The sequence below is a fragment of the Falco naumanni genome, chromosome 10 (assembly GCF_017639655.2).
Source record: "Falco naumanni isolate bFalNau1 chromosome 10, bFalNau1.pat, whole genome shotgun sequence".
NCBI classification, from domain to species: domain Eukaryota; kingdom Metazoa; phylum Chordata; class Aves; order Falconiformes; family Falconidae; genus Falco; species Falco naumanni.
In genome coordinates this window covers 11,800,698-11,825,876 of record NC_054063.1, presented here as the reverse complement: position 1 = coordinate 11,825,876, position 25,179 = coordinate 11,800,698, and the positions used below count along the sequence as shown (strand labels likewise).

At 37.6% G+C, this 25,179-nt stretch overlaps 1 protein-coding gene across 4 annotated transcripts in view; it reads left to right on the top strand.

Moving 5' to 3' along the window:
* QSER1 (glutamine and serine rich 1) overlaps nt 1-25,179 on the top strand; it is a 46,442-nt gene that overhangs the window by 6,403 nt on the left and 14,860 nt on the right. Inside the window, exons 2-7 of one of the 4 annotated variants that reach the window (XM_040608238.1) lie at nt 11,133-11,242; nt 12,428-12,592; nt 15,846-19,553; nt 22,329-22,621; nt 23,926-24,042; nt 24,653-24,786. In XM_040608238.1, the coding sequence (XP_040464172.1) occupies nt 11,133-11,242; nt 12,428-12,592; nt 15,846-19,553; nt 22,329-22,621; nt 23,926-24,042; nt 24,653-24,786 (4,527 nt within the window). Of the gene's footprint in view, nt 1-11,132; nt 11,243-12,427; nt 12,593-13,677; nt 13,804-15,845; nt 19,554-22,328; nt 22,622-23,925; nt 24,043-24,652; nt 24,787-25,179 lie in introns of those variants that run through there. The other 3 variants (XM_040608240.1, XM_040608242.1, XM_040608239.1) reach the window with 3 other exon arrangements.

Sequence of the window (25,179 nt, the reverse complement as noted above, 5' to 3'; positions counted from 1 at the left end):
TAGCCTTAAGTGTGACAAAAATAACTTTGAGCAGCATGCAGAGTTCAGCCTTTCCAGCATGACATTTCTTACTGTACCATGCAAGTGACAGAGAAAAGAAAATCCTTAAAACTTTTAGGCACAGAGGAGTATTGTGTTCAGAGGGGACGGAGCTCTTGGTTATAAAGTACTAGGTTTACTTACCTCACTGGGCAGATTTCATAGTTTTTGGTTTTACTTCTGCTGTTCTCTGTTGCCTCTTCTTACATTACTTCCTTGTTTTATTACTGTGAGCACTTTTGGGGATGAATAGACACAGAGCATCCTCAGAACCTCTCTGACCATGGGTTGCAATAAATAGGGGCAAGGAGCTTTTATTCCTGATTCCTGCATACTTGAACTTTCTTATTCCAAAACAATTCAACAAGAACCTACATATGTTTAGACAAGCTTTTATTTACCCATAATGTTTTTCTTCTTCTTCATCTTTTACATGCCTACCTCTGTTGCTTGCTTGGGCCTTGTATAAGTGTAACCAATTACACTCAGCGGGAAGAGGGCACCCTTAGGCATCCTTATCTTAGAGTAAGAGTATTTACATAGGAGGATACTAAGGAACATGTATTCCTTAATAACCCTGTATGAATTATACTTGGAGCTGTCATACATCCAGATTTCTCTGGAGATAGCCTTCTTTTCCACCTGGCAGTGTTGTGCGAGAAGAGTTTGAGGACTCTAGCCCTTTGTCTAGTGTTTCCAGATGTCTGGCAACTTGTTCTGAAAGCTTTTGGACATCTAGAATATGCCAGACAAATGGCCACTGCGCCTGCGTGGTGTGTGTGCAACTGAGCTGGTGTTCTGCGGCGATACTGAATGTACCAGTGTGTGCTGCACGTTCCGTGTTGCACTTTTTTTCTGACCAGGAAATCCCTTTCAGAAATACGGCAATTTAGTATTTCACACCACATCCTGTTTACTTTCTCTCTTCTTCGTGTCAGAAATGCCAGTGCTAGACAGTGAATAATCCTTCAATTCCTGCGTCCCTCCCATTTCATTATTCTGTACTGAGTCTGCCAAGAAAAGGATTTCTAATAGGTTTCTTTTGATTGTGAACATTTGATCATTTGCTAGGCAAAGAGTGATCCTGGAAAACCAACTCCTTAGGACTCTGAACAGTAACCATTTGTTACCTACCTTCAGTTTTTGCTGAAACTGGTGACCTGGAGGTTACCAATGCCCAGTGCCACTGAAGAGCGCTGGGATTTTCTTTTCCCCTTCAAAAAACTCATATTTGTTGTTCTCTTTAAAAAAGAATACAGGCTTTTCACAAATTAAAGGAATTTTCTAGTTTGTGTGTGTGTACTGTTTTGATCTCTATTAATACTTGTTTTTATTTAGACATCTGCCTGAATGTGAGGAAATCTTAAATCAATACGTGGGGCATATTTAAGTAATTTGTTTTATGTTGAGATGGGGAAAACTTACTATATAAATGCCATGTGGCTGTAACTATTTTTCTACAGTTTTGAACAGCCCACATTTTCTAGTTCACAAGCACCTGAGTTTGTATAGTGTTTTCAGCTAAATAGTAACTGGACACACGTGGAGGCCAGGGTCCTCTTTGCAAGCTTAGAAATGTAAATTTAAATCTGTTTTAGGATGAAGAGGTATGGGAGCTACATGCAAGGACTATGCTAATTTATCCTATAAAACTAGGTGGTAACACCCTGTGATGTTTTCTTTAACGCAAAGGACTCTTGCTGCTGCATTTTACAATGAACTGTGTGTTGTTAGTATGTTAGATCTTTCCTGAACACGCCTCCTAAGTATGGATGGAAGTAGTGTTAGTCACAGGGATGCCACTTCACTGACTCTAAAGGAGCTCATATGAGCTGCTTAGACCTTGCAGTATGTGGTGGGACAGGGAAAACACTGTAGCCAGACATGTAGGTGTGCTAAAAGGCTTAGAGGCTATTTAATGACCCCAATTGTAGGCTGTACAGATGACCAAGGATAGGTAAGTTTGTGGTCTCAGATGCAGTCCGTGAGTAGATGCCTCGATTCTGTGGCTGTGAGCTGTGAAGCTACTGACCTTCATAGTGGTTGTGTACTGAGCTCTTAAAAATTTTAACTTCACAAAACCTTGAGAAACTGAGTCTTACTTCAGTACTGACTATTTGAAACTTGGTTGTGAGGCCTGTAAATCTGAGTGACTTAACGTTTGTGCCTTAGTTTCCTTAGATTAAAGGAGGAGATACTTCATGAGTTATGGAACTGTGAACTGCTTGGCGATTTGGTGATTAAAAGAGGTATGCCCTGGATGGGTCTGTCAGTGGGTAAGACATACATATTTACACTTCTTACCTGTTCTGTGATTAATCTCTCAACTTCAGCGTCATCTTTTCCATATAATAAGAAAATAAAGGATTTATTGAGAAATGAGATATCCAGCATTCCTATAGTACCCCAAAGGTAATACTCAAGCTTGCCACAAAATATTACACTGTAATTACTGTGAGAGGATAACAGTTGAGAAGCATTTCAATAGCTAAAATGAATTGTATTTTTAATAAGGCACGGCTGTGGCTAAGCCACGTTTTGAGATAATGCCTTGCTGATTTTTATATTTTGAAATTAAATTTTATTATTAAAAGTAATGAAATCTTCTTGTGTGTATCTTGGCTAGCCGTAATAGAGGATTATGTGTGTGCTCAACCATTAATACTGTGATGATCTTGAGAAGAGTTTTGAATATCTCCAAGTACACTTTTGACAACAGAATAGCATCACACATTGGAGAAAAAGTGCTAGATTTCCATTACTGTCTGATACAAAAATCTTTTCAAATTGTGAGTAAAGCTCTGTAGGAGAGAAATATTACTAATATAAAAAATCACAGCTATTATCTCTGTGCTGGGTAAAGATAAAGTTCTTTCATAGAGAATAGGTAAGAGAAGAGGATAAATGAACATGGTGACAAAATAATCCAGTGCCTCAAAAGGTGAGAAGAGAAGACTGCAGTTATTTCCATGGTATAAGCTACACAGACCATAATGGGGTACTCATTTTTCTGCAGGCAGCCATAGAGTAGAAGCTGTGAGGGAAGATGTACGAACCTCCAAGATGTGGCTTGGCAAAAAAAATGGCTTAAAATTATTTCTGACACTGCATTATAATATAAATTGGGTGGTGAATGTGGGCCACATGAGTGTCTGTTTAGATGTGGGGAGTGGTGATACTGAGTCACTAAGGACATAAAAGTTAGGCTTCAATATTCAGAGCAGGAACACTGAAAGTTGCTTCCAGGCCTTGAAATTTGGAGAAGTGTGTCAGGAGCTCAAAACTGGCATTATTATAGAATGGTTTAGGCAGGTTGTAGCCCTGTTACAGTAGAAGAGGGTGGGGGGGAAGTGGGTAAGCTGTAAAGAGCTTCTTAACTAATACAGTGCTTTATGGTCAGTTTTCTTTTCAATGTTCAGATTTAGGTACGGTTGCCATTTTTCCCTGTGGAATGTTTTGTGTGATGGATTTTAATGAATTCCTCAAAATTTCCTGCTGGGACACAGAGGAGTTTCCAACAGAAACCTGCCTTGGTGCCGCCAGCCTGAGTCTCCTTACGGGGTAATGGCCGGAGGGACAGCAGTGGTGTGGGGCTGCTGCAGCCAGGCGGTCACCCAAGTCCTGCAGCCTTGCTCCTGGGCACGTGGCGGGGAGCCTGAAAGCCCAGGGATGCTTCCCGGCCTCTGGGTTCCTGCTAGCTGGCTGGGAGCTTTGGACTTTCTCATTAAAAGAATTCAAAGTAGTTCGTGTTTAGAATTTGAAATTTTAATTTAAAGTACCTTCATCCTTTTTGCCTTTTGTAGTGCATCTGATTTTTGTAAGCCGTAGAATTTCTTTTAGAAAATTGCTTTGGTTAGGTTACCAAGAATTTTTTGTCAAAGCCAAGAGAAGTAGTAGTGGTATTTGACAATTCTGTTGTTGGTTGGTTGTTTTCTTTAAAAAATAAGTTAAATGTACTGCATGTCATACATAAATAACCTCATCAAAAAGATAGTTTAGATTGCATACAAAGTACTTTGTCCAGTCCCTCTATAGTAACTAAAGTTGAAGTTTATAAATAGCTCATTTCAATCTGAGTATTAGTTTTCACATCCATAGTTTCAAGACATAGTTTAACTGATCTTATGAAAATGGAATTACATTGTCTTTGTTATTAAGAACTCCACAGGTTACTTGATCAGACAAGCCAGCACTTGCACTCAGGTATTGAAGTACCAGTAAGACTATTTTGGCTTTCCTGAAGCGGTTTTGGTTTTTTTCTTCTTAAAAGGATCAAGCATAAAGAGTTCAGACACATTAACATGGGAATAAAAGGGAGATGAACTTTTTTTTTGCCATAAAATCTTTTTCTTCCCTTAAGATATAACATCTGTTCAGGTGCAGAATCACAGGAACAGCATGAACTTTGCTCATTCACAGGCAGTTCCCTGCATGTAATTTTCTACCTCAAGATGTATTTCTTAGAAGCTTCTTATCTCAGCTCCTAGCAAGCAAGGAAGTAACGAGTGTTTCCTCTTAAGAGTACCTCGAGGCAGTCTTTGGTCCATGTCAAGGCACTCTCAGCCAGGCTGTTGGTGGCTCTGCATATGAATTGAAGTGTTGTAACTTTAATGTTATAACTTTTTAATGTTATAACATCTTTAAGGAAAGAGTGAAGTTTAGTTGCCTTTGGTATGTTATGATTTGATACATTCTACACTGAATATGTAGTCTGTAGTTACAGTGAAAGGGAAGAACGTGACATAACCAACAGACAGTTGAGATTGTTGATGAAAAACTACTCTTCTGTGTTTTACTGACATACCACAGCACTGGAGTCTGATCCTATATTTTCCATCTTTCTAAAAGTTATCTAACTTGAAGAGTAATATTATTAGATAGTTAATATTTTAAAATATTGTCTTCTATGTATTTCTTATGTGGTAATTCAACAACAGGCTAGGCAAATGCTAAAGATGTATACTGTTCCTAAAGGAATGCTCTGTGTACCTTTTAAGATATATTGATTTTAGAGATGCTTTTCTTCTGATTTCTCAGTAGTGGACTTTATTTTTTAAGTAGCGGTTTATTTTTTTCTTTTGTGGATACCATAACTGTTCTAGACTACTAAATATTCTTCCTCTTTGTGCAAATATTGGGTGGATCTTCAGACGTGAAGGATTGTCTTGTCTTGTGCCATCTAACGAGAGGATCAGGGGAATTAGACGTGGGGAGTAGGCTGGTTTCCTATTTTTCCTGAACCTGCCAATGTTTGCAAGCCTTGAACCAACTTAGTTCTTGCAGCGTCTTTTCCAGTATACCTGTGGAAATAGAGGTGACAAATCACGTATTATATACATTTCTGAAAAAAAATATTTTCCACTGAAATGAGTGGGCTGAGCGGGAGTCTGTTCCCCCCGTTGGAATTAATTTCTGAAACATTTTCTGTTGTCTTTACAGGCTTGCTTTTAAACTTCCAGAAATGTGTTGGCCTGTCCATTGGACAGGAGTGATTTGGTGTTAACAAATAGTACTGAACTTACTTAAGTAGCAACTTTCTTTCTAGGCAACTCCCTCCATCCTCTATGATTCTGTCTTCCTAGTCATTGCTTTTTAAAATACAAGATCAAAACCATTTTTCTTAATTAAATGTGTACCTATAACATTGTCTTTAAATTTTAATTTTATTCTGAGCTGCAGATAAGCCCTAGATGATGAATTACATTCTAGTTAGACTGTAGCAAACAGCGGTTAATTCCATTGTGGTTAGTATGGGCAGCTGAAGCCCACGCTGGCTGAAAGGCTGTTTACCATCCCTATCATCTGTATTCAAATTCAAGTAATATTTCCAGGTAATGCTCTTCCATTCTGTCTTCATGGTGTGCTGTGAATGAAAGCAGATTAACAAAGTTAAGTATTTAAACAAAATATTAAATGTTGTTTCTAATATTAAAATAATTCTAAATATGAACCAGCAGGTAATGCAAGCTGGAACTGCCTTTTACATCTTTAAAGTGAAATATAGTGGACAAAAAGAGTTGTAACCTGTGTATCGGTTTCTATATCTTATATTTAGGATGGTATTTTTAATATTTAGAAATGCATTTGTCATTTTGGTGGTGTTTGGATCTTAGACAGCTTTGCTTTTAGCCTCTGAGTGGAACTCCTGATGTGTGGCTAAGGGGCCGATGGAAGAGAGACCCCTTTGCCAATGCCTGAGCTTTGGGGGAGAGAGGGGAATTTGAGTAATCTTTGCCCTATTTCACATATCTCAAGTCAGAGAAAATGCAAAGTGTGAGTTTTTAAGTGTTTCCTTGTCAGCATGAGGCTATTAGTTTTTTAATCTCAGTTTTGGTGATTGACTAGAAGTGGACTGTACGCCTAGTCATCTTCCCTCTGGAGTCAGGAAGCTCCTCTTGTTTTCAGCGAGGCAGAACAGGCAGCCCAAAAGTGAGACCAGAATGTTTTCTGGTTTTGCCTCAAATCTGATCACTTGTGTGGTTTTACGCCTTTTGTTTTGTTGGGTTTGGTTGTTTTGGATCTCAAACTTGCCAGCCTGTGCAGGAGCCCGGACCTGGGGCATGGAGGTTTCCCCTCTGGGGATGGCGGGAGCGCTTCTCGGTTCTCCTGCAGTCAGTTCCCTGTGCGACCACTTGTCCTGTAGGTGTCCAGCTTCACTTTGAGCACAGCCAGCACTGTTTGAACACTTTGAAAATGCTCTGTGATTTAATGTGGGTTTTTAGTAGTTTTCCTTTATATCAGAGGCAGAAGTTACAAGTGCCCAAGAACAAAAGAGCAAGGTATTGCACCCAGAAGTTTCCTTTGCTCTGTGAGAGTCCTGGTCTGTTTCTCATGTAAGCTGTGTAAGTTTCCCTAGAGCTCGAATAATAGCTGTTACTAAACTTAAAAAAAACAACCCAGAAGACCTTAAAAATTGCTAAGCTCTAATGAAAATTGATCTAGAAAATAAAGTAGAAACATAGCAAAAGGCCATTTTCACCTAATGATACTTTGTGTATTGAGTAAACGAAGATACTTCCTTAAAGTTTTTTTGTTTCTGGATTTCATTCTATATGGGTGCCTAGGAGAGGAAGGTTTTTTGAAGAAAATCAGAAGTAAAAACAAAGGATTACTTGTATGTCCAGTGCTTAGTGCCACTACATTTTGTTTCCTTGTAAATGTGATCCTTCCATTTGAGTTTGAAGTTAAGAAATGCATCTATCGCCTGTGTAAAGTGCAAACCAGATAGTTGTCTTGGCAGGTGAGGAGGGTGGCTTGCAGCGTAACCCAGTAACCTTTTGCAGTTGGAGACGTAAATTTATGTGAAACTATTAGATTGAAGAATGCTGTGAAAATAAGATCATAAGAATAGCGATAGAAACACATATGTGAAGAGTTGATTCAGGAAAGACTTAATCTGGATTAACAAAAAGGAGTTGTAAATCAAGGTTAGAGGGATTTTAGTAACAATTAAGTGCAATGACTATACCTTTTTCTTCCTCAGATTTTACTGGAGATCTAATAATCTTCTAGTAGCCCAACTGATATAGGTGAAAACCCCCAGATTAATAAGTTGTTTCATTGTCATTGTCGTAAGGATTTTTTGGTTGCATTGTTACGACAATGACAATGATGGCTCTTCATAGGAAAACTCTAAAAGGACACTTAAATATTATATTCAAATTGAATGGAACTTTTCAATGAAAAATACTCCAGGGGAAACTATTTTCCACATTTGTGTGTCAAATATGTATTACTTTCTAGCAGCAATCACTCCACAGTGCAGTTAACTATGCCAGTAGAAGTGAGAAATCACTGTGATACATCAGTGATAACGGGAAGTGGTTTTAGAGCAACTAACTTGTATAGCAACTAATGATAACAAGTAACAAAGTACCAAGTAACGTGAATGTGTCTCTTCAGTAACTAATCTGACATTTCAGGACAGGTGAGAACTCCTGTGGAATTTCAGCAGACTTTGAAAGTAGAGTACAAAGGGCTAGGTAGCCATAATGTTATTTGCAATGCTTAATGTATTTTTGATATGTGAATTACATGCTGTATACGTTCATCTGTTTAAAGCTAAATTTTATAAAAAGAAACCCTAAGGCAGTAATCTTCTTTCAGATTGCTGTGCTTGTGTTTAGGATAAGTTTATGTAAACTGAAGGCATATATGCAGGGTTTTTTTGAGATAAGAATCTACATTCCAGCAACTAGTAATTATACAATAAACAATTAACTGTTCTAATAAATACAATGTTTTTATTGAAAGACAGATTCATTTTTGAGGTTGCGGTTGCCTTAACTATGACCTGGGAGGTTGTATTAAAAAAAAAAGGCATCATATGCTTAAGAGTGTTCTTATGATGCTTGTAATTACTAGAATTTTGAGATTCTAGTAATTAACAAGGTTTTTGAGGTACTAAGCCTAGAGATTATTTTGTATCACAGTGTTAATTCCAGTGTCCTCTGTGTTACAAAGTCTTTATCTTAAGTTTCTTTTACCATTCAGGTTTTGCCTCATGTCTACAGGCTTGTGTGCTAGGCCGTCTTGCAGTCTTTGCATATACTGTACGTTTCCTCTGCAAAAAAGGTGTTTATTGCAAGGGAGTGAAGAGGGGGAGTGAATCACAGTCTTCACCAAACAACCAGAATAAGCAGAAATCTCAAATTAAAAAAAAATAATAAACACAAAAAACCCCCCAACAAACCAAAACCAAACCCAGGAAACTAATTTTTCAATTTCCCAAATTTTCAGGTGGTTAATTTAAAGTAAAGTTCATTCACTTTTTGCTTGTGACCTTTTGCTGTTGCAATGTAAGAGGAGGAATGACACAATATTACTTGATATAATCTGTACCGGTTCTTGTGAGTCTCACCTAATCTGGAAGGATTTTTGCTGCAAAATGTAGGCCCAGTTGTTTAGAGCACTACTACAATGCCAAACATGCCTCTCAGCCTGAAAATACCTGAAATGGGAAAAATAAAGGTGTTCTGCAATATATGTAATACGACTTCATAGTTTGTCTTTTAACCTTGTATAAAAGAAAAGTCAGCATCACATGCTTTTATATAGGTAAATGGTTAAGGTTATATATAGGTTAAGAAGACTTGAAAGTAAAACTAAGTAAAACCTATTGCACATGGAAAGTTTTCGTAAGATCAGCATTTGTGTTGGTGAAGGTAATTCTTGCTAACAATGCATATGCTACTATGGTTCAGTTTAAAAACTTATTTTCTCATGTAGTGGATTTTTAAAAAATCCCAAAACCCCATCAAGTGTCTTAATTTTTGTGTGATGTTTTATGTGCAGAACAGTATTGTAAGTTTTCTGCCTGGAAATACTAAAATTTTTAAATGCTGTTAATCAAAATATAACTTAGTGTCATGCAATTGTGCCTGCCAGTTGTTCATAGTAATGATGCAAATAATTAGATTTCAGTCAGCATATAATAGACATTAGCTGCTTATACTTAGTGTTGGAACTGTGTAATCTATCCTCTATGCACATCGATGTGCTGACTTTTAGTTGAGGTTTGGCGATCCTCTAAATGGTAGTTATTGCTGTGTAAGGTGTTGAAGAGCTAGGTAGAGGTGCAATTGAGTAAAGCAGTAGCTGAAGTGTTTGTTGTTTTAGTTTTTTTTTTCTCTTGCCCCGAAGCATTTTAGTTCATTCTTTAGGTTTGTGCCGTAGTCTGCTATAAGCAGCTGAAACTGCTTGTATATGAAAATATGTTCTCTGTTAGTGCATCTCAGGCACAAAAATTAATCTGGAAGTCTAAAATGTTGTTTCCCTTACAGACAGGCTCTTGCTAGCTCATAATGCGTGGAGGTCACAATGCTCTTACACACTCATCAGATCCACTGTCTCCTCTTGTCATCTTAATGAAAATGAAGTAAATTCGGTAGTGTTGCCAATTTCTATATCATTTGATGACTTCTACAAAAATTTCCCATGATGTCATTATTCCTGGCATCAAGTATTCATTTTTTTCCTTATTCAGAGTGACTGCCCCCTCATCCCAGGGGATGAAAGAGGATAAGGGAAGTCTCCCTTACAGCAGTCGGTACGGAGGGCTGTGGGTTTCACCGTTTGGTTTTTTTTCTGGCATCTGTTTACAATTGAATTTTGAACTTAAAGCAGTCTCACATGTGCACTGGAGTAAGTAGCAGCTACCTATAAACTTAATGTCCAGAAGGCAAGATGAGAAGATAAATGGTTACTTGGTTATGCTGGCTTTCATGTTTTCAGTTTGACAGGTGCTGTACAGAGCTGAATCTGTGGAAGCTTGAAAGCTTTGGGATTTTGTTTTGCTTCCCCCTCCTTTTTCTGACTTTTAAGTTGGAAATCATTAGCACTTTTGGCAGGTTCCTAATGTTGCTTGATGTTTAGATTGCGTTTCTTTATTTTCTGCATTATTGCTCTTGCATGGGCCTTGCATTCAGTTTGCTTCCATTAAGCCTGATTAAAACATCATGTTAATTTAGATGTCTCATTTCAAAATGTTAAATAAAAACTGTGGATCATTAACTTATATGTAATGCTAAGAGGTCTGAAGACCAAGATTTGCCACTTGCTAGTGCTTTCACTGTCAATGTTGTTAGAATTCTGCTAAAGTTAATAACATTTAAAAAACCCTATTGCTCCTGCAGCTTCTCATTCATTTCAGCCTTTGTATTAAATGTGGTCCTGTAAGTTTTAATGAAATTGAAAATTGGAATGTTAAAGTGGGCATGTATTTGCAGCAGTCTGCTTTGCAGACTTTGCATCAGTAAATCATTACAAAAATTGTCCATTCAGTGTTTCTTACAGTTGAACTAGGAAGACCTCTGTCTTTCTGACCTAGTGCTTTGTAAACTTTTCTGTGGTTGATTTTGATTTTTGTAAGGGTTTGGGGTTTTTTCCCCCCTGTTTGGCTTGTTAGGTTTTGTAGTACTTTTTTTACCTGCTTAACATTTTTAGTGATGTCCTGGCACAACCACATCTATCAGATATTGGTCTTGTGTTCTCTTTTATTTCTGCAAGTTTTTGGCTTGTGGTTGGGATTTCATGGTTGTACTTTGTTTCTATAATTGTATATTTTTATTAATAATGTTTAATTTCTTCCTTAGCTTAAGCTATGGAGGAGGACATTCATCACATTCAGAAACAGATCTTCACAGACAGACATACACAGCTTCTCATCAGCTTCCCGGATACTCTACTACACACCATCCTACTGGTAACTGTCCATATCAAGAAATTACAGCTTAAACAGCTAAAGAAGAAAAAAACCAACAAACAACAAACCCAAACTGTTATAATTTAGATTCAAGTTTATGCATTTTATAATCAGGGGGAATTTGTCCTGCAGGTTGTGGCGAGCGGTATTAGAAAAGCTGAGTTTGTAATAGAAAGTTAACAATCATATGTTAGCTTATATCAAAATGTCATAAGTAGAAAGGGAAGTGTAAGGGGAGTTATGCTCAGTAGGTTATTGATTCTTAAAGAAGCTACATTTATTCTTGAAAATACAGCTTTTTAGGATTTGGCCTTTGCATAAGGGCCAAAAGTATGCCTTGAAGCCAGCTGCAGAAATCATGCCAGTACTTTTAGACTAAAGCAGATAGCAAAACCAATACAAGTCGGAACATGCTGTTGCTAGTACTTACATGTGCAAAGTAAGACATAATGCTGGGACAAAGTTAAAATTTACTTCAAATATAGCAGCAGGTTAGGTAGTGTTACATCTGCATTGGGATGTAACATGAAGAGGGCATGACCTCTTCACGTTCGCTTTGCAACCCAGTGTTTAAGGAAAGATACTTGAGCTTATGTGCTGACTGAATCTGCGATCTTTTGGCTAGGCCTCCATCAGGATGGTGGAGGGTCAGAACTGCAGGGAAAGTTTCAGGCTGCAGACCCTGCAGTCTTGATGTACTCTTAGTTACTAAAAAACTCGATCTCACCACTGCTTCCCATTTCTTGTGCCAGTCCTACAGAGAAGTCAAAACTGCTACAAGTGGCCCAAAGTGGGGAAAAGGTTGATACAAAGAAGCTGAACCCATTTCAGAAGGAATTCGGAATGTTTAAACAGTTCATGTAAAGAAAAAAATAAAAAATGATGGAACAATGAATCTTCAGATGAAGGGAGAGTTTTACTGGTGTACCTCAATACTGTTTTTAAGCATCGTATTTGACATACATTTGATAATAGATTTTAGAATGCATACGCAAGTTCCTGTGTACAGTCACAACACTGTAAAACAGTGAAACACTGAAAAATCAATGTACTGTAATAATATTGTTAATGTTTCATGGCTTATTTGTAGTGAATTATGAATGTTTATCCTTGTTATTTGATTGAGCTTCTTGTAAGTTCCTCTGACTTCTCTGTTTTGTTTCATTTCCCTCCATCTTCATCTAGGTCTTTCAGGAATATTTGATACCAGTATGCACAGTGCTGGAAGTAACACTAAGGAAACTTCTTCAGTTATGAATTTTCTCTCTGCTATTGAGTCTCGTACTGCTCAGGCAGTCTCTTCAGGATCTACCCTCTTACCACAGTTCAGGGCTCCTTCCTGGCAGACAGGTGAAAAATCTCTTTTGAAATAAAATTTTATCATTATTATATTGACTGTTTGGGAGAATTTGGAGCAAAAATATCCTGGCTAACTGAAAAGGCTATGTGTCTTCTACCTCTTTTCCATTTCGGTATTTAAAAATCTCAAAATCAGTTATATTAGCAGAAGAACTACATGAGCAGACGTTCTAACTGTTTGGAAGGGAATTACATGTCTAGGGTATTATTTTGTCTAACAAGTCAAATTTATTCTCCAACTTTGTTTGAAATTAGTCTCACTAACACCATAACCATATTCAGGTAGACTACCTGTACACCCTAGCAGATCTTTCATTCTCAAACACTGTTCCCTGTCATAGTTCTTCTATGATACTACTAAAAGTCCATGGATAACTTTAGCTCCTTTGTATACAGAAGTAATGAGCAAGGTGTTCTCAAAAAGAAGGTCTGAGGTGCATGTTGCATAGAAATAAGTGATCTAATTTACAAATAAACAAACATGCTGTCTTTTTTGGCAGACTGACTGCCTTCTATAAACCTCCCCCATCTGTCAGCCTTCTGTGCAGAGCAGGAAACTGCATATTTTGAGCTAGCTATAGTCAGCCACACCAAGATAAGTGTTGCTACTGCATCTGTGGGTAGCTTCAAGTTATGGTTAATGCAGCTGTGCAATGAATCGGATCTACTCACTGATCTGACAGAAAACGTTTGGGTGGGTTTTTTCCTTTGGTGGGATGGTTTTCCACTGATCTGTGTCTCGGTGCAGCTGTATAATCGCTGGTTTTGATTTAGGGAGGAGACATAAGGTACAAAGAGGGAAGAGTTAAATAATCCTTTTGTAGATGGTTTGCACTTGGTCTGTTTAAGTGTAATGTGCAGCTGCATTCTATGAAGAGCTACTGAAAGCTGAAAAGAGAGAATGTGGCATTTTGTTCATCATGGACAAAAGCAGATATGTGGGACCACAGATGAAGATGCACACTGTTAGTCTGTCAAAAAATCTTAATGTAAATCAGTGGTGTTTAGAGTTGTGATGACCCATCCTCACATCAGATTGTCAGCTGGGAAGAAATCTTTTTTTCTCTTCGTCCTAGCATTTTCTCCATTGCAGCCTGCCTAACAGTGAATTCTGAAGAATGGGGAGACATGCTCTGGGTCGGGTATGATGTTGATACCAGTGATTGAGAGACTTCTCAGTACTCATTACTAAGAACTCATCAGTAAGCCCATTTTCAATATTACCAGTTCTCTGAGCTTTCTGTTGTCCTTTAATACTTTTGCTGCTTTTCTGTATCCCTTAATCCTCCCAAGTGTCTTTTGAGAGCTTTGTCTTTACAAACTTTTTTGATGAGGGAAAACACGTGCTCTTCACTCTTCAAGGTGACTTTTCTTTAAGAAGGGTTTTTAGTTTGGGTTTTACTCCAAACGCTGCAACTGCTGATTTTGGGGGGGAAAAGAGGAACAGTGTGTGTGTGTGTTATAGTGGACACCAAGTCTTCCTTCGATATGTGGGATGTGTTACCAGTGTTCTGATTTCTTAGTAGTGGGGAGTGTCTGTGCACACAACTTGCTACCTTTGCCATACCTTTTGTTTTATCCTCTACAAAAGTAAAATATGAAACTCAGGAGTTCTGCCATAATAGTGCTTCTGTGACTGGCTCTTGACTAGTTTAAGAAATTACCTGTGTAGCAGGAAGGGCTCTAGTTCATGGAGGAGAATGGAAAAATACAGGTTAGATGGGAAATGAACATCTTCAGTTAAAACAGATATAAATTCTTCCCCTTCTTTGATGCTTCCAGGTGCCCCTACCTTTGTGTTAGTGCTGCGGAACAGAAAAAGAGAGCTCAGTTGTACCTGATGTTGCAGTTTTTTAGAATGGGCTGGGAGCATTAAAACACTGCTTGTGCTTTCTTACTCAGAAAGACCTTATTGTTGACTAATGAAAAATACCTTGGCATTCCTTCAGTATCACATCTCTTCATATCAATTTGTCTTGAATTGAAAGGGAGAAACAAAGACTTTCTTTCGCAGCTTCATCTGAAACTTCCAAAGCAATTGTATGATTAAGTTGCAAACAGTTTAAGAGGACTTAATATATTCTAAAATGAAAATCAGTTTTTTAATGCAGTATTTGTCTCCAAACAAGCTTTATTTACGGAGAGTTTTTTTAATTTATTTTTAAATGATCTGAAGCTAAAAGCTGTTTTAAGTATCCAAGAAATGAAAAATGTCAAATTATACCAGTAATCTTAATTTTTTCAAATTTGCATACCCTTATACATTTCCCAGTGGAAATTGATTTCTTTACAAGAAATTTAATCCTCTCTGAGAATAAACTTGCCTTCTTCACTTTCATTCTTAGACTTCAGAAATAGTATACAAACTTCACTAGTATCTGTAAGCTACAGGGTGAAAAGCACTGTGTGATATGGATCACTGCTGTAAGCCCCAAAGCTTGCAAGAGATTTTCACACTCTTATTTCAGTTGAAGTAGTATATTCTGTTGAGAAATCTTGTTTAAGCCAGGGTGTCATACAAATAAATAACATTATGCCTTTCAGTTGGATAGTTGCTGTTGCGCTGTGCAGATAGTTGCTGTCTGTGGGTATTTTGGACTGTCACTTTAGAAAGCATACAAATAATATTTATTTTTTGTATTGAAAGTCAAAGCCCTCCTTTAACAAACATATATTGCAAAGTGTATAGACCATTAGCTATTTCATTGTAAGCTTTGAAATGTTTCACATAAACTGAGTTATAAAAGTATTGGTGGGCGTAAATGCAGGAGATAGAATTGTTTCTTTCACTGTGTATGTATTACAATTGGTAAGGTGTAATTTTTCCTTTTTACTGTATATTAAAGGTGTCCATGGCTTTTGATTGCTCGTCCTCTCCTGTGAATTTCTTTTTAAACAGAAATAAAAACTAATAAAGAGCCTTCAGTTGCAAAGCAGAATTAATTTTGTACATTTTTTTTATCTACAATTTGCATCTTAAGGATATAAGTTTTCCCTTGGCAAATTGCTGTAGGTATAGAATTTGGAATTCTTAAAAATAACTTGCACTTCCAATTTGAAAATTACCCACAAGTTCCTCCCTTTATATATTTTTGTTGAAAAGGGTGATGATCCTCAAGAAGGTTATATTTGTAAATGCTCTAAGATCTTACAATTAAATCAGTTATAGAAATGCAGAGTGTGGTATCGTGTAAAGCTCCCTTATGCTCTTTTCCCATTCTTGTTTTGTTTTTGTTTTCTCCAGGTATGCATTCCTCAACAGCCACAGAACTATTTGTTACTGGAGCTTTGCCAACCTCTGGAACATTTCCACCAACATCTGCTTTATCAGCCTATCAGCATCCCAACACTTTCAGCAGCAGAAGCTTTGCTACTACCCCTTCTCTTACTCTTCAAGATACTACTTTCAGTGCTACGTCAAATGGTCTCTTAACTACCCATGATCCTTTATTACAGATTAAAACATCGCAAGGCACTGTTCCAACTGCTTTGACATTTGAGCGCCTAGGCAGTTCTGTTTTGAGTACCAGTATACCACCTCAGTCATCAACATATCGTTCTGCTCAAGAATCTGCACCCCATCTTTTGCAACCTCAATTTAGTTTGTTGCCTTCAACTCTTGGAGGAGCTCAGCAGGTTTCTCAGGCGTATAGCACACCTGTCTTTACTGGTTCCACTGCTTCCATCGATAGAGCACTTCAGCGAGAATGTAGTGTTATTAAACACCATCAGCGGCCTTCAAGTACTCAGTCTGTTCAGGCTCAACTGACTGTTTCACAGCATTCCTTACACAGCTATTTAACGAGTACAAGTGGAGTGAATTTTCAGGATACGTCTAGGCACTCAGCATTATCCTGCAGTCCAGTTGGAGATGTTACTCAGGTGAGCAATGGAGGACCACAGCAGAAGACTTCTCAAGTCACAGTGGAACTTGCTCAGTCATACACATCTGCAATTCCATCTCCTGGTTTTCCATCTGCTTCCACAGCAAAAGTGAAAAACTGTTCCACGAAGCAGCCTCCAAGGTCAACGAAGACCCCCAAACCTCAAAGTGTAGCTCCCACTGTGCAGACACAAAACTATGCCAAAACTGCACAAAACCAGAGTTCTGTCATTACAGGCCAAGCACAGATCTATTCTACAGCACAGCTCCCAAGCCTCCTGTCGGTCAGTCAGTCCCAAAATTATGTTTCATCCCAGGCTCAGAATGTGCCACCTGTCAGTCACTCACAGGATTTCTCATCCAGCAAGGTTGAGAAGCTGCCCTCGCTGTATAAAACATTGACTTTTTCTGGGCAATCGCAAACTATTACTTCTGATAGTCAGACTCTAAGTTACTCCTCAGAGGAACAGGTACTGACTTCGGTTCCAAATGAGAACTACTCTGGGCAAACAAGGGAACTTTCTTCAGTCAGCCAATCTCAGAGCTACTCTTCCAGTCACTCTCAGGGTTTATCTCCAGTTAGCCAATCCCAAGTTAGTTTTTCATCTCAATCACAAGTTTTATCAGCTGTTAGTCCTTCAGAAAGCTATTCTTCAGGGCAGTCTTTAACATTAACGTCACCTTCTCTTTCCTTTAATTCCTCTCCTCGGATACAAACTCTTCCAGCCTCGAGTCCTAATCAGAGCTATATTTCCTTACATTCTTCTCAGAACTCTCAATCACAAGAATCCTCCTCTCCACAGTCTCAAAAGTTTTTGCAATCTGTCCAGTCTCCTCCTTTTGCATCCCCAGCTCATTCACAGACACTGCAGAACAACAGGCCTTCCTCAGAAACCAAGTCGTATGTCAAAAGGAAGTCTGACTCTAATTTGTATGCCTCATCAAAACAAGAGGAGGAATTATCAATGCAGGATATGCAGGCATTGCAACAGCAAGCTACTCTGGAATCTTCCACTCAAAGGCTAACTGATGAGGAGATCGGTGCTCAGGATGCATCTTATAGGGTCTCAAAAGCAGATGACAGATACTCTCAAAGTGTAATCAGAAGTAACTCTCGTCTTGAAGATCAAGTTGTTGGACTTGCTCTTCAAGGAACAAAAAAAGATGAAAGAATGGTCAATTCTGTGGAACAGCTTTCACAACATATTGGCCATATCACTAGCCTAAGCCATGATATGAAAAAGACAGCTAATTTAATGCAAACAACACAAGTAACTGTGAGTGCTAAAGAGCTAAACCAGCAACATTCTCTTATGCATAAGGTACATGAAAGTAAAGCTCAAGAACAGCAAGGCCAAGTCATTAGTACACCATCGCAGGTTCAACCTCATGCTTTAAGACATGGTCATCAGCTGTGTTTGCCCAGTGCACAGGTACTTCTGGAGTCAGCCTGTGACTTGCAGATTCTTCATCAGTCAATACTGCAGTCGGGTTTAGGACAAGCAAAGGTATCACCGCAAGTGCAAAGAATACAGAGTCCTCAGCAGGTGACGCATCCGTTCCTTCAGATGGATGGTCATATAATTCAAAGTAATGGGGGTCATTCTCAGCAACAGCTTCATGCTCAGAATTCAGAAGTAATGAAAATGGACGTTTCCGAGCCCTCGAAACCACTACAGCAGCATTTGACAGCAAAAGATCATTTTACTCAGACAAATCAACATGACTCCAAAAATCAGTTTGTTTCTCTAAGTTCAATATGTTTCCCAGAATCTATACTTCTCAGTGATGAGAGGAATATATTATCCAATGTAGATGACATCTTAGCAGCAACAGCAGCTGCCTGTGGAGTGACACCATCTGACTTTGCCAAATCGGCTTCTAACGAAGAGGAAATCCAGTCTGTTGAAAACAGCGAGGAGTCTAAAACACAGTTCCGATCAATGGATGTAAGACATTTGTCTTCTGGTTTCAGTGCATCACCTACTGTAGTTGGAAAGCCAGCCAGCATAAGTAATATTTCTCTGAATGGAGGCCAAATTACTATAAATCTTACACCCGTGTCAACAATACAGACAAAACCTGTGAACCTTGATCAACAACACATTGAAACCTCTGATCAAAACATACCAACAAGAATGACCTCTCCAGCCCTTGGCCCTGGTCAAGAAGAGCAAGAGCAAGGGGCTGTTCCAGTTAAGAAACAGTCTAGCATCAGTCATGAATCTGAAGAAGATAATGAGGCTTCTGCTGATGGTACACTGAATGCAAGAGACACAGAATTTGTTTCAAGCGGTAGGAGCCTAAGTGAAGAAAGTGCTGCTTCAGAGAATGATTTTAGTATGGGTGGCGATGATGGTACGGGAGCAGGTAACCAGTCAAAGGGTCTATTGCAGCCACTATCTGTGCCCCAAAGTGGAGATGGAACCATTAGTAGAACTGAAGAAGAATGCCATGATTTAACTCCAGGGAACCTTCAGAAGAAAAAAAGCAAAGGAAAAAGCCAAACCAGAAATGCTGCAGAAGATGACAGTGCACTTCAGAAACAGGTAAAAAGAAGCGGACAGTGTAAACGTCAAAATTCAAGAGGAAATGAGTCGTGTTTGACTTACTCTTCTCCTGTTTCTGAAAGTTGTTATGATACTTACCAGCATCAGGAAAGAATGAGGCAAAAAATTAAAGAAGTCGAAGAAAAACAGCCTGAAGTCAAAACAGGATTTATCGCATCTTTTTTAGACTTTCTAAAGTCTGGGCCTAGGCAGCAGTTTTCAGCTCCAGCTGTACGAATGCCAAACAGGACTAGGCGACCAGTTACCCAAATAGTTCGTGCCCCTTGTCTACAGTCCTCTGCAAAACCTCAGCCAGCAGCAGCAGCACCTGTAGCTGCTGAGGTTAGTGGAGAAAGTCCAACCAAAAAAGTTGATGAAGAACTTAAGAAAAATTTAGAAGCGTTGCCTTCATTTTCTTCTGATGAAGATGATTCTGTGGGGGGTAACCACGATCTTCAGAAAAGCATCTCTACTGCATTGTCAGCCCTGGATGATACATCTGATAGAAAGAACAAATCAGGTAAAACAGTACAAGTACCTATGTTGGAGGAGATTTCTGTAGCTGATGGGGAAAAATAAAGGATATTTTTAGCTGTCTTCAAAACCAATCAAAACTTACCTGAACCTGGTTTTAATTACAGTGACAATTAAGAGTTCTATTCAAAAGGTGTGTTGGCTATGAACTAAGCTAGTGTTTTCCACAATGAGAAAAATAGGTAGATAAACTTTCTGATGCTACTAAGTAGGACTCTACTAATGACAAAAAGTTATTTTAGCCCAGAATTGGAATAATAATTTTCTCTGGCTTAGAATGCTAAAATACAGTTTTCATCTGGAAACCTCAACAAACCATCATGTCAGCGGTTTAAAATATATTTTTAAAAAATTCTGGCAAGAGAACATATTAATAATGACCATCAGCAGAGGTTAAGTTCTTTCTAGTAGGGTTAAACGTGTGCTTTCTGCGATGCTAAGAGTTGCACAGAGTATGTTTATGAAAATATTTTTGCACTTTAAACTGAGCACTGATTTGGCTGGTCTCGTCCAAGATGGGAGTCATTTGACTCTGATTTCAGCCATATTAATCAGGAGTGTGGCAGCTCCGTGTTGATATGCTGCTAGCAAAATTAAAAAAAAAAAGTCTGTTTTGAGCAGGGAGGGGCAGGCGACAACCACAGTAATGGTTTTCCACACACTTTCCTGTTTCACTTGTATTACATTTATGCTGTATGTGATGTTCATAGCTTGTGAAGTTTGTTTTCTCTGGTAAGCAATTAAAAACTATCCAACCAATCACATAACTGTATTAATTCAAGAGAAATACCATTACCTTCCAAAATAATCACAGGCAGAAAATGAAACATTTCTTAAACGATTCTCAGGACCCACGACCCATGGGCTGATTCTTAACAAAACAGAATGAAGTAATTTTTTCTCTTTTTAGGTTAAAGGAGAGAGGGAGATTTTTTTTTCTCTAAGGTTGACATGATTACTGAAAAATGCATCACACACTTGAACTTCAATTATAATAGTCAGACATAAAATACCAAAAAAGATCGCAGAATGTACGATACACTTAACAGTACTTCATCTTAATTACTGTTCTGTTTTCTTCTGTATATATTTCTGTTAAATTATGTTAAGTTCATGCATTTTGGAAAGGCTGTTACAGAAGATGAAGTCCCTCGTGTTGAATCATTTCAGTTGAATGTCTATTTTAAACAAGAAAGCAGTGACTTTTTTTCCAGAAAGCTAAAATGCGGACAGTGCCATGGTGTGAAGCCTCTTGCTGAGCTTGTTAATGTTAATAAGCCACAATCTATGTACAACTTGCTGAGGAAGTATTTCAAATGTTTTTTGTTGGGTGGGCATTTCCATTAGTGTTTTATTTGCAATGATTTCTTTTACAATGTTATTGTATTGTCTTTATTATTCATAAGGTTGTAATATCTATACCACCAATTTCTTGAGTTCACGTTCTTGTTTTGTTATATACAAGATTGTATGTTACACAAGATGCTTAGTAATGACTTCATACTTGCTGACGTTTTGCAGATTTTTCTAGTAATTCTCTTCTGTCTGCTTTTGCACATAAGTATGGAAAGACAAATATTAAAACAGTCTTTTGTTGTAGTATTAAGTAGCGTATGTACATTTATCTGCTGTTCTGAAGAATGTGTAGATATACTTGGGGAACTAATAATAGTGTGTCTAATTAAAGCTGTCATAGCTCTCACTGAACAAGGAAATACAACGTCTTTACAATAATGTGATACGATATATCCAGAAGAACATATTCCATAGCTTAGCAACTTTACTGAGTTGATTTAATGAATTTTCACATACCTGGCATAAAACTTTTGTATTGACACATTAATTTGGTATTGAAATAATTTGTTTTGAATAATTTTGATTAAAATGTCACATTATCTTTTTGTTTTTTCAAGTGAAAAAGTCAACAACTAACACTGATTGTAACAGAGCTGTAAAATGGTTATCTTAAGTTTGAAGCCAGTTTCCTAAGTGATACTAATAATTATGCTATAGCTAATATAGCTTAATTTCTTTTAGATCAGCAGGTCAGTGTTAAAAGTAATATGTATAAAAGAGTATAAAGTAACATCTAAAAAGGATTTTGATTTTTTTCAGGTGGGAAAGAATAATAATTTTGAAAGGTGGGAGTTTCCTTTGGTTCTTTGGCATAGAGAAGAATGTTCTTTCCCTTCTTTGTTTTGTATTAATCAGTTGTCATTGCTCACCTCTGTTAATATTAAAAGTTACTAGAATGTTGCCAAAGTTTAAAACTGGAACTTCCAGTTACATTATTACCAGATATAAATGATCGATGTCCAAAAGTCATACACCAAATGTTTTCTTATTTCATGTGTATTTCTCTTTCCTTAATCCAATTTAAAAAGACTACTGATCTGCAGATTGGAAACATGATTCAATGTCGTAACCTTTACTGTTGCATTTGCTGAGTCACACAAAGTGCAACTATTTCCCGTTGATCGTGTCTGTAACTGAAAAATTGTTTTCTAAAGCATTCATCTTTGTTATTTCTAGATGCTAACAGATGCAGCAGTTTAATACAAACAGAGGTATACCAGCTACAATATTTTGGTTTTGTTTAAGGTTTAGTTGTGGCCGAGATAATGCTTCTTTTAGAACAGGTGTTTTTCCTAGAATAGTTTTTTAATATGTCTTGTAACAGAAAAGAAGAAAAGTAAATCTATTCCCATTTTATGTTGCTAATCCTCGATAATTTAACTAAAATTTGGATTTTTTTCTTCAGAAGCTGAAAAAGCGGCGGTTACTGCTGCCACCACTGCCACCGCTACTGCTGTAATAAAGCAGGAATCTCCACAAACTGCTCCTGTAGTCAATGTGCAGGAGAAAACGAATCCAGCTGACCCCTTAAAAGTAGCTCAACAGGATGTTGTGACTTCAGACCAATTGGCAAAAATACAGGCAACTGTTGCAATAGAAGGATGTACTGATGAGGAGAATACGGACAGTGGAGGAGAGGGCATGTACAGAGAACGTGATGAATTTGTTGTGAAGATTGAAGATATAGAGACGCTAAAGGTAATCTGAATAGTTGCTGGGGGTGGGATGGGGTAATAAAAAAATCCTGCATATGAATTTTGCCTCAACACACTGCCAAAAGGGGAAGGGCTGCAGGTTACTTCTCTCTTCCTATTCTAATATTCCCTGGCCACTGCCAAGGTGACTTGAAGGTGTCTTTCTAGTGCAGGTTATGAATATCTGTTGTATGTACATGACCCATTTAATGCTACATACATAATAAAGTAAATCTATGTGCTGGTAACCTCTGTTAGAACTTGGAATTAATCTATTTTAATTATTAAAAAGCATAAATTTTTCATAGGCTGTTGACTACTGTGTGGGGTTCCCCCTCTCCCCCCCTTTTTTTTTTCTTTAAGGTAATAGTAGGCTTTCCAGTGTATGATGTTGAGGAAGTGGTTTTTGAACTGTTGCAAAAGATCTTGGAATTCTCTTTTCTTTTTTGGAAGAGGTTCTGCTTGCTATTCCAACAAGAAATAGGTTCCATAATCAACCAGTATAGCGCTTCACATGAGTTCATGGGAATGTTCCTTGTCATGTTGTTTTGTTTTGTTCTTGTTGCTCCTCCATTTTAAAATCTTCTGCATGTTTACCTTTCCTTTTGTTACTATGGTAGCCAGCAATATTTTTACCATTAATTTCTAATACTTTTGATTACTTCTCTATGCATTCATCCCCTTGAGTTTGTTTCAAATTAATTCTTGTGGCTTTGTCACATAAGACAAGTTTTACGATTTTTAAAATATTCCTGTGTCACTTACAAATCTGATTAAGGTATGTTATGAGCTATTTTGCATTTTAAATTTACTCAATTTTTGAATTTACTATTTATACTGAACTATCTCTTTTCACATTAGTGCAAATATCATGCTGTAATGTACCTGGGCTTCTGCTACAGAATCTCTAGGGACTTGCAAGCTTTTTGCTACTTGTGATTCTTGCATTTTTGTGTTAAAAATATTTCCTAGAGCAAAAGAATAAAAAATTGGAAAGATGTTATATTGTTTAAAAAACAAAGTTCTGTGGCTCAGTTGCATGGTACATAAGTTAAGACATCACAGCAGAGGCAAAGCTGGCTGGCACAACTCCAGCGCTGTGAAAGTAAAATTTGTAGATTGCATTATACTTACTGTAGTTCATATCATCATGTTTTGGTGCAAGTGGCACGTAATGACTAAGGGTTTGGAATTTTGAATGGCTTTTCAATTTTATCCCTGGGTAACTTGCTCAAAAAATATAATGTACAAACACTTTTGGGAGAAAAATAAGCGCTGTTTTTAGCAAATAATTTTATGTTCTTACAGGTTGCTTTGCAAACAGGAAAAGAACCTCCAGCTATATGGAAAGTACAGAAGGCTTTATTGCAAAAGTTTGTTCCTGAAGTGCGAGATGGACAGAGAGAGTTTGCTGCTACTAACAGTGTGAGTCTTAAAAATTCCTTATGAAGCTTCATGAAAATTGATTTCCTTAATGGAAGTCTAGGAAACAAAATATGATGTTGTTCTGACATTCATTCTGAGTAAGCATCCTTGGTGGGGGGGGAAGGTTTTGTTGATTTCCTCCTACTCTAAAATTATCTCTAAATATATTCATGGGCAGATTCTTTGCTTTCCAGCATGGGTTCTTTGGTATCAGTCACGCTACATAAAGGAACAAGTTTCCACAACCAGAATAGTCGGTGGAAGCAGGCTTGTGAACTAACTGCTTTCCACAGTGGGAATGATACAGATAGGATACAATTTCAACAGACAGCCCTTTTCCAGGCAGATAATCCTTTTGGGATAACACATGCTGGGGATTAAATAAAGGGAGAAGATCAAGCCCAAAGCACCTCTTGCCTTATTTTCTTACTTTAAATATTATGTAGAAATCCATTGGAGAATTTCTCTTGAATTATAAATGCTGTAGCATAGCTCATCTTTGTATATAAACAAATTGTTTTTAAACTGGTTTCTTTTTTGTTAATGTTTAAATTTTCAATTGTTAAACTGAATAATTGTACTTAACAAACACTTGTGTATTTTTTTTCAGTATCTTGGGTATTTTGGGGATGCAAAAACAAAATATAAACGAGTGTATGTGAAGTTCATTGAAAATGCAAACAAAAAGGAATATGTCAGAGTATGTTCAAAAAAACCACGAAGCAAGCCTGTACAGTCAGCAAGGTATTTTATTTCAATTTGTTTTTCATTTTGCCATATTGTTTTCATGTGAAGATCACACTTATTTGAATAAACAAGACTTACAACTCAGGAGTATGTTAATTTGACTTCAGTTGGAAATAGAGAACTGTGTGTTTTGCTTTAAAAAATGAGAGATAAATTACTGCCATATCAAGACTTCCCTACCCTGAAGCTGTGGATTTCAGTAATCATTCATTTTAGAGCTGTTTGGGCTCCACATGCTATTTCTTCCTGTCACCTTTTGACCTGTTATTCAACATGAGGATAGAAGCCTAAAGGTGTCGTGATCCTACTTTTTTGTGTGGTGATTTCTCCTGCCCCTGAACTTGCAAGTTACATATGTTTTTCTGGATTGCTTTAATGACCATCCTGTCC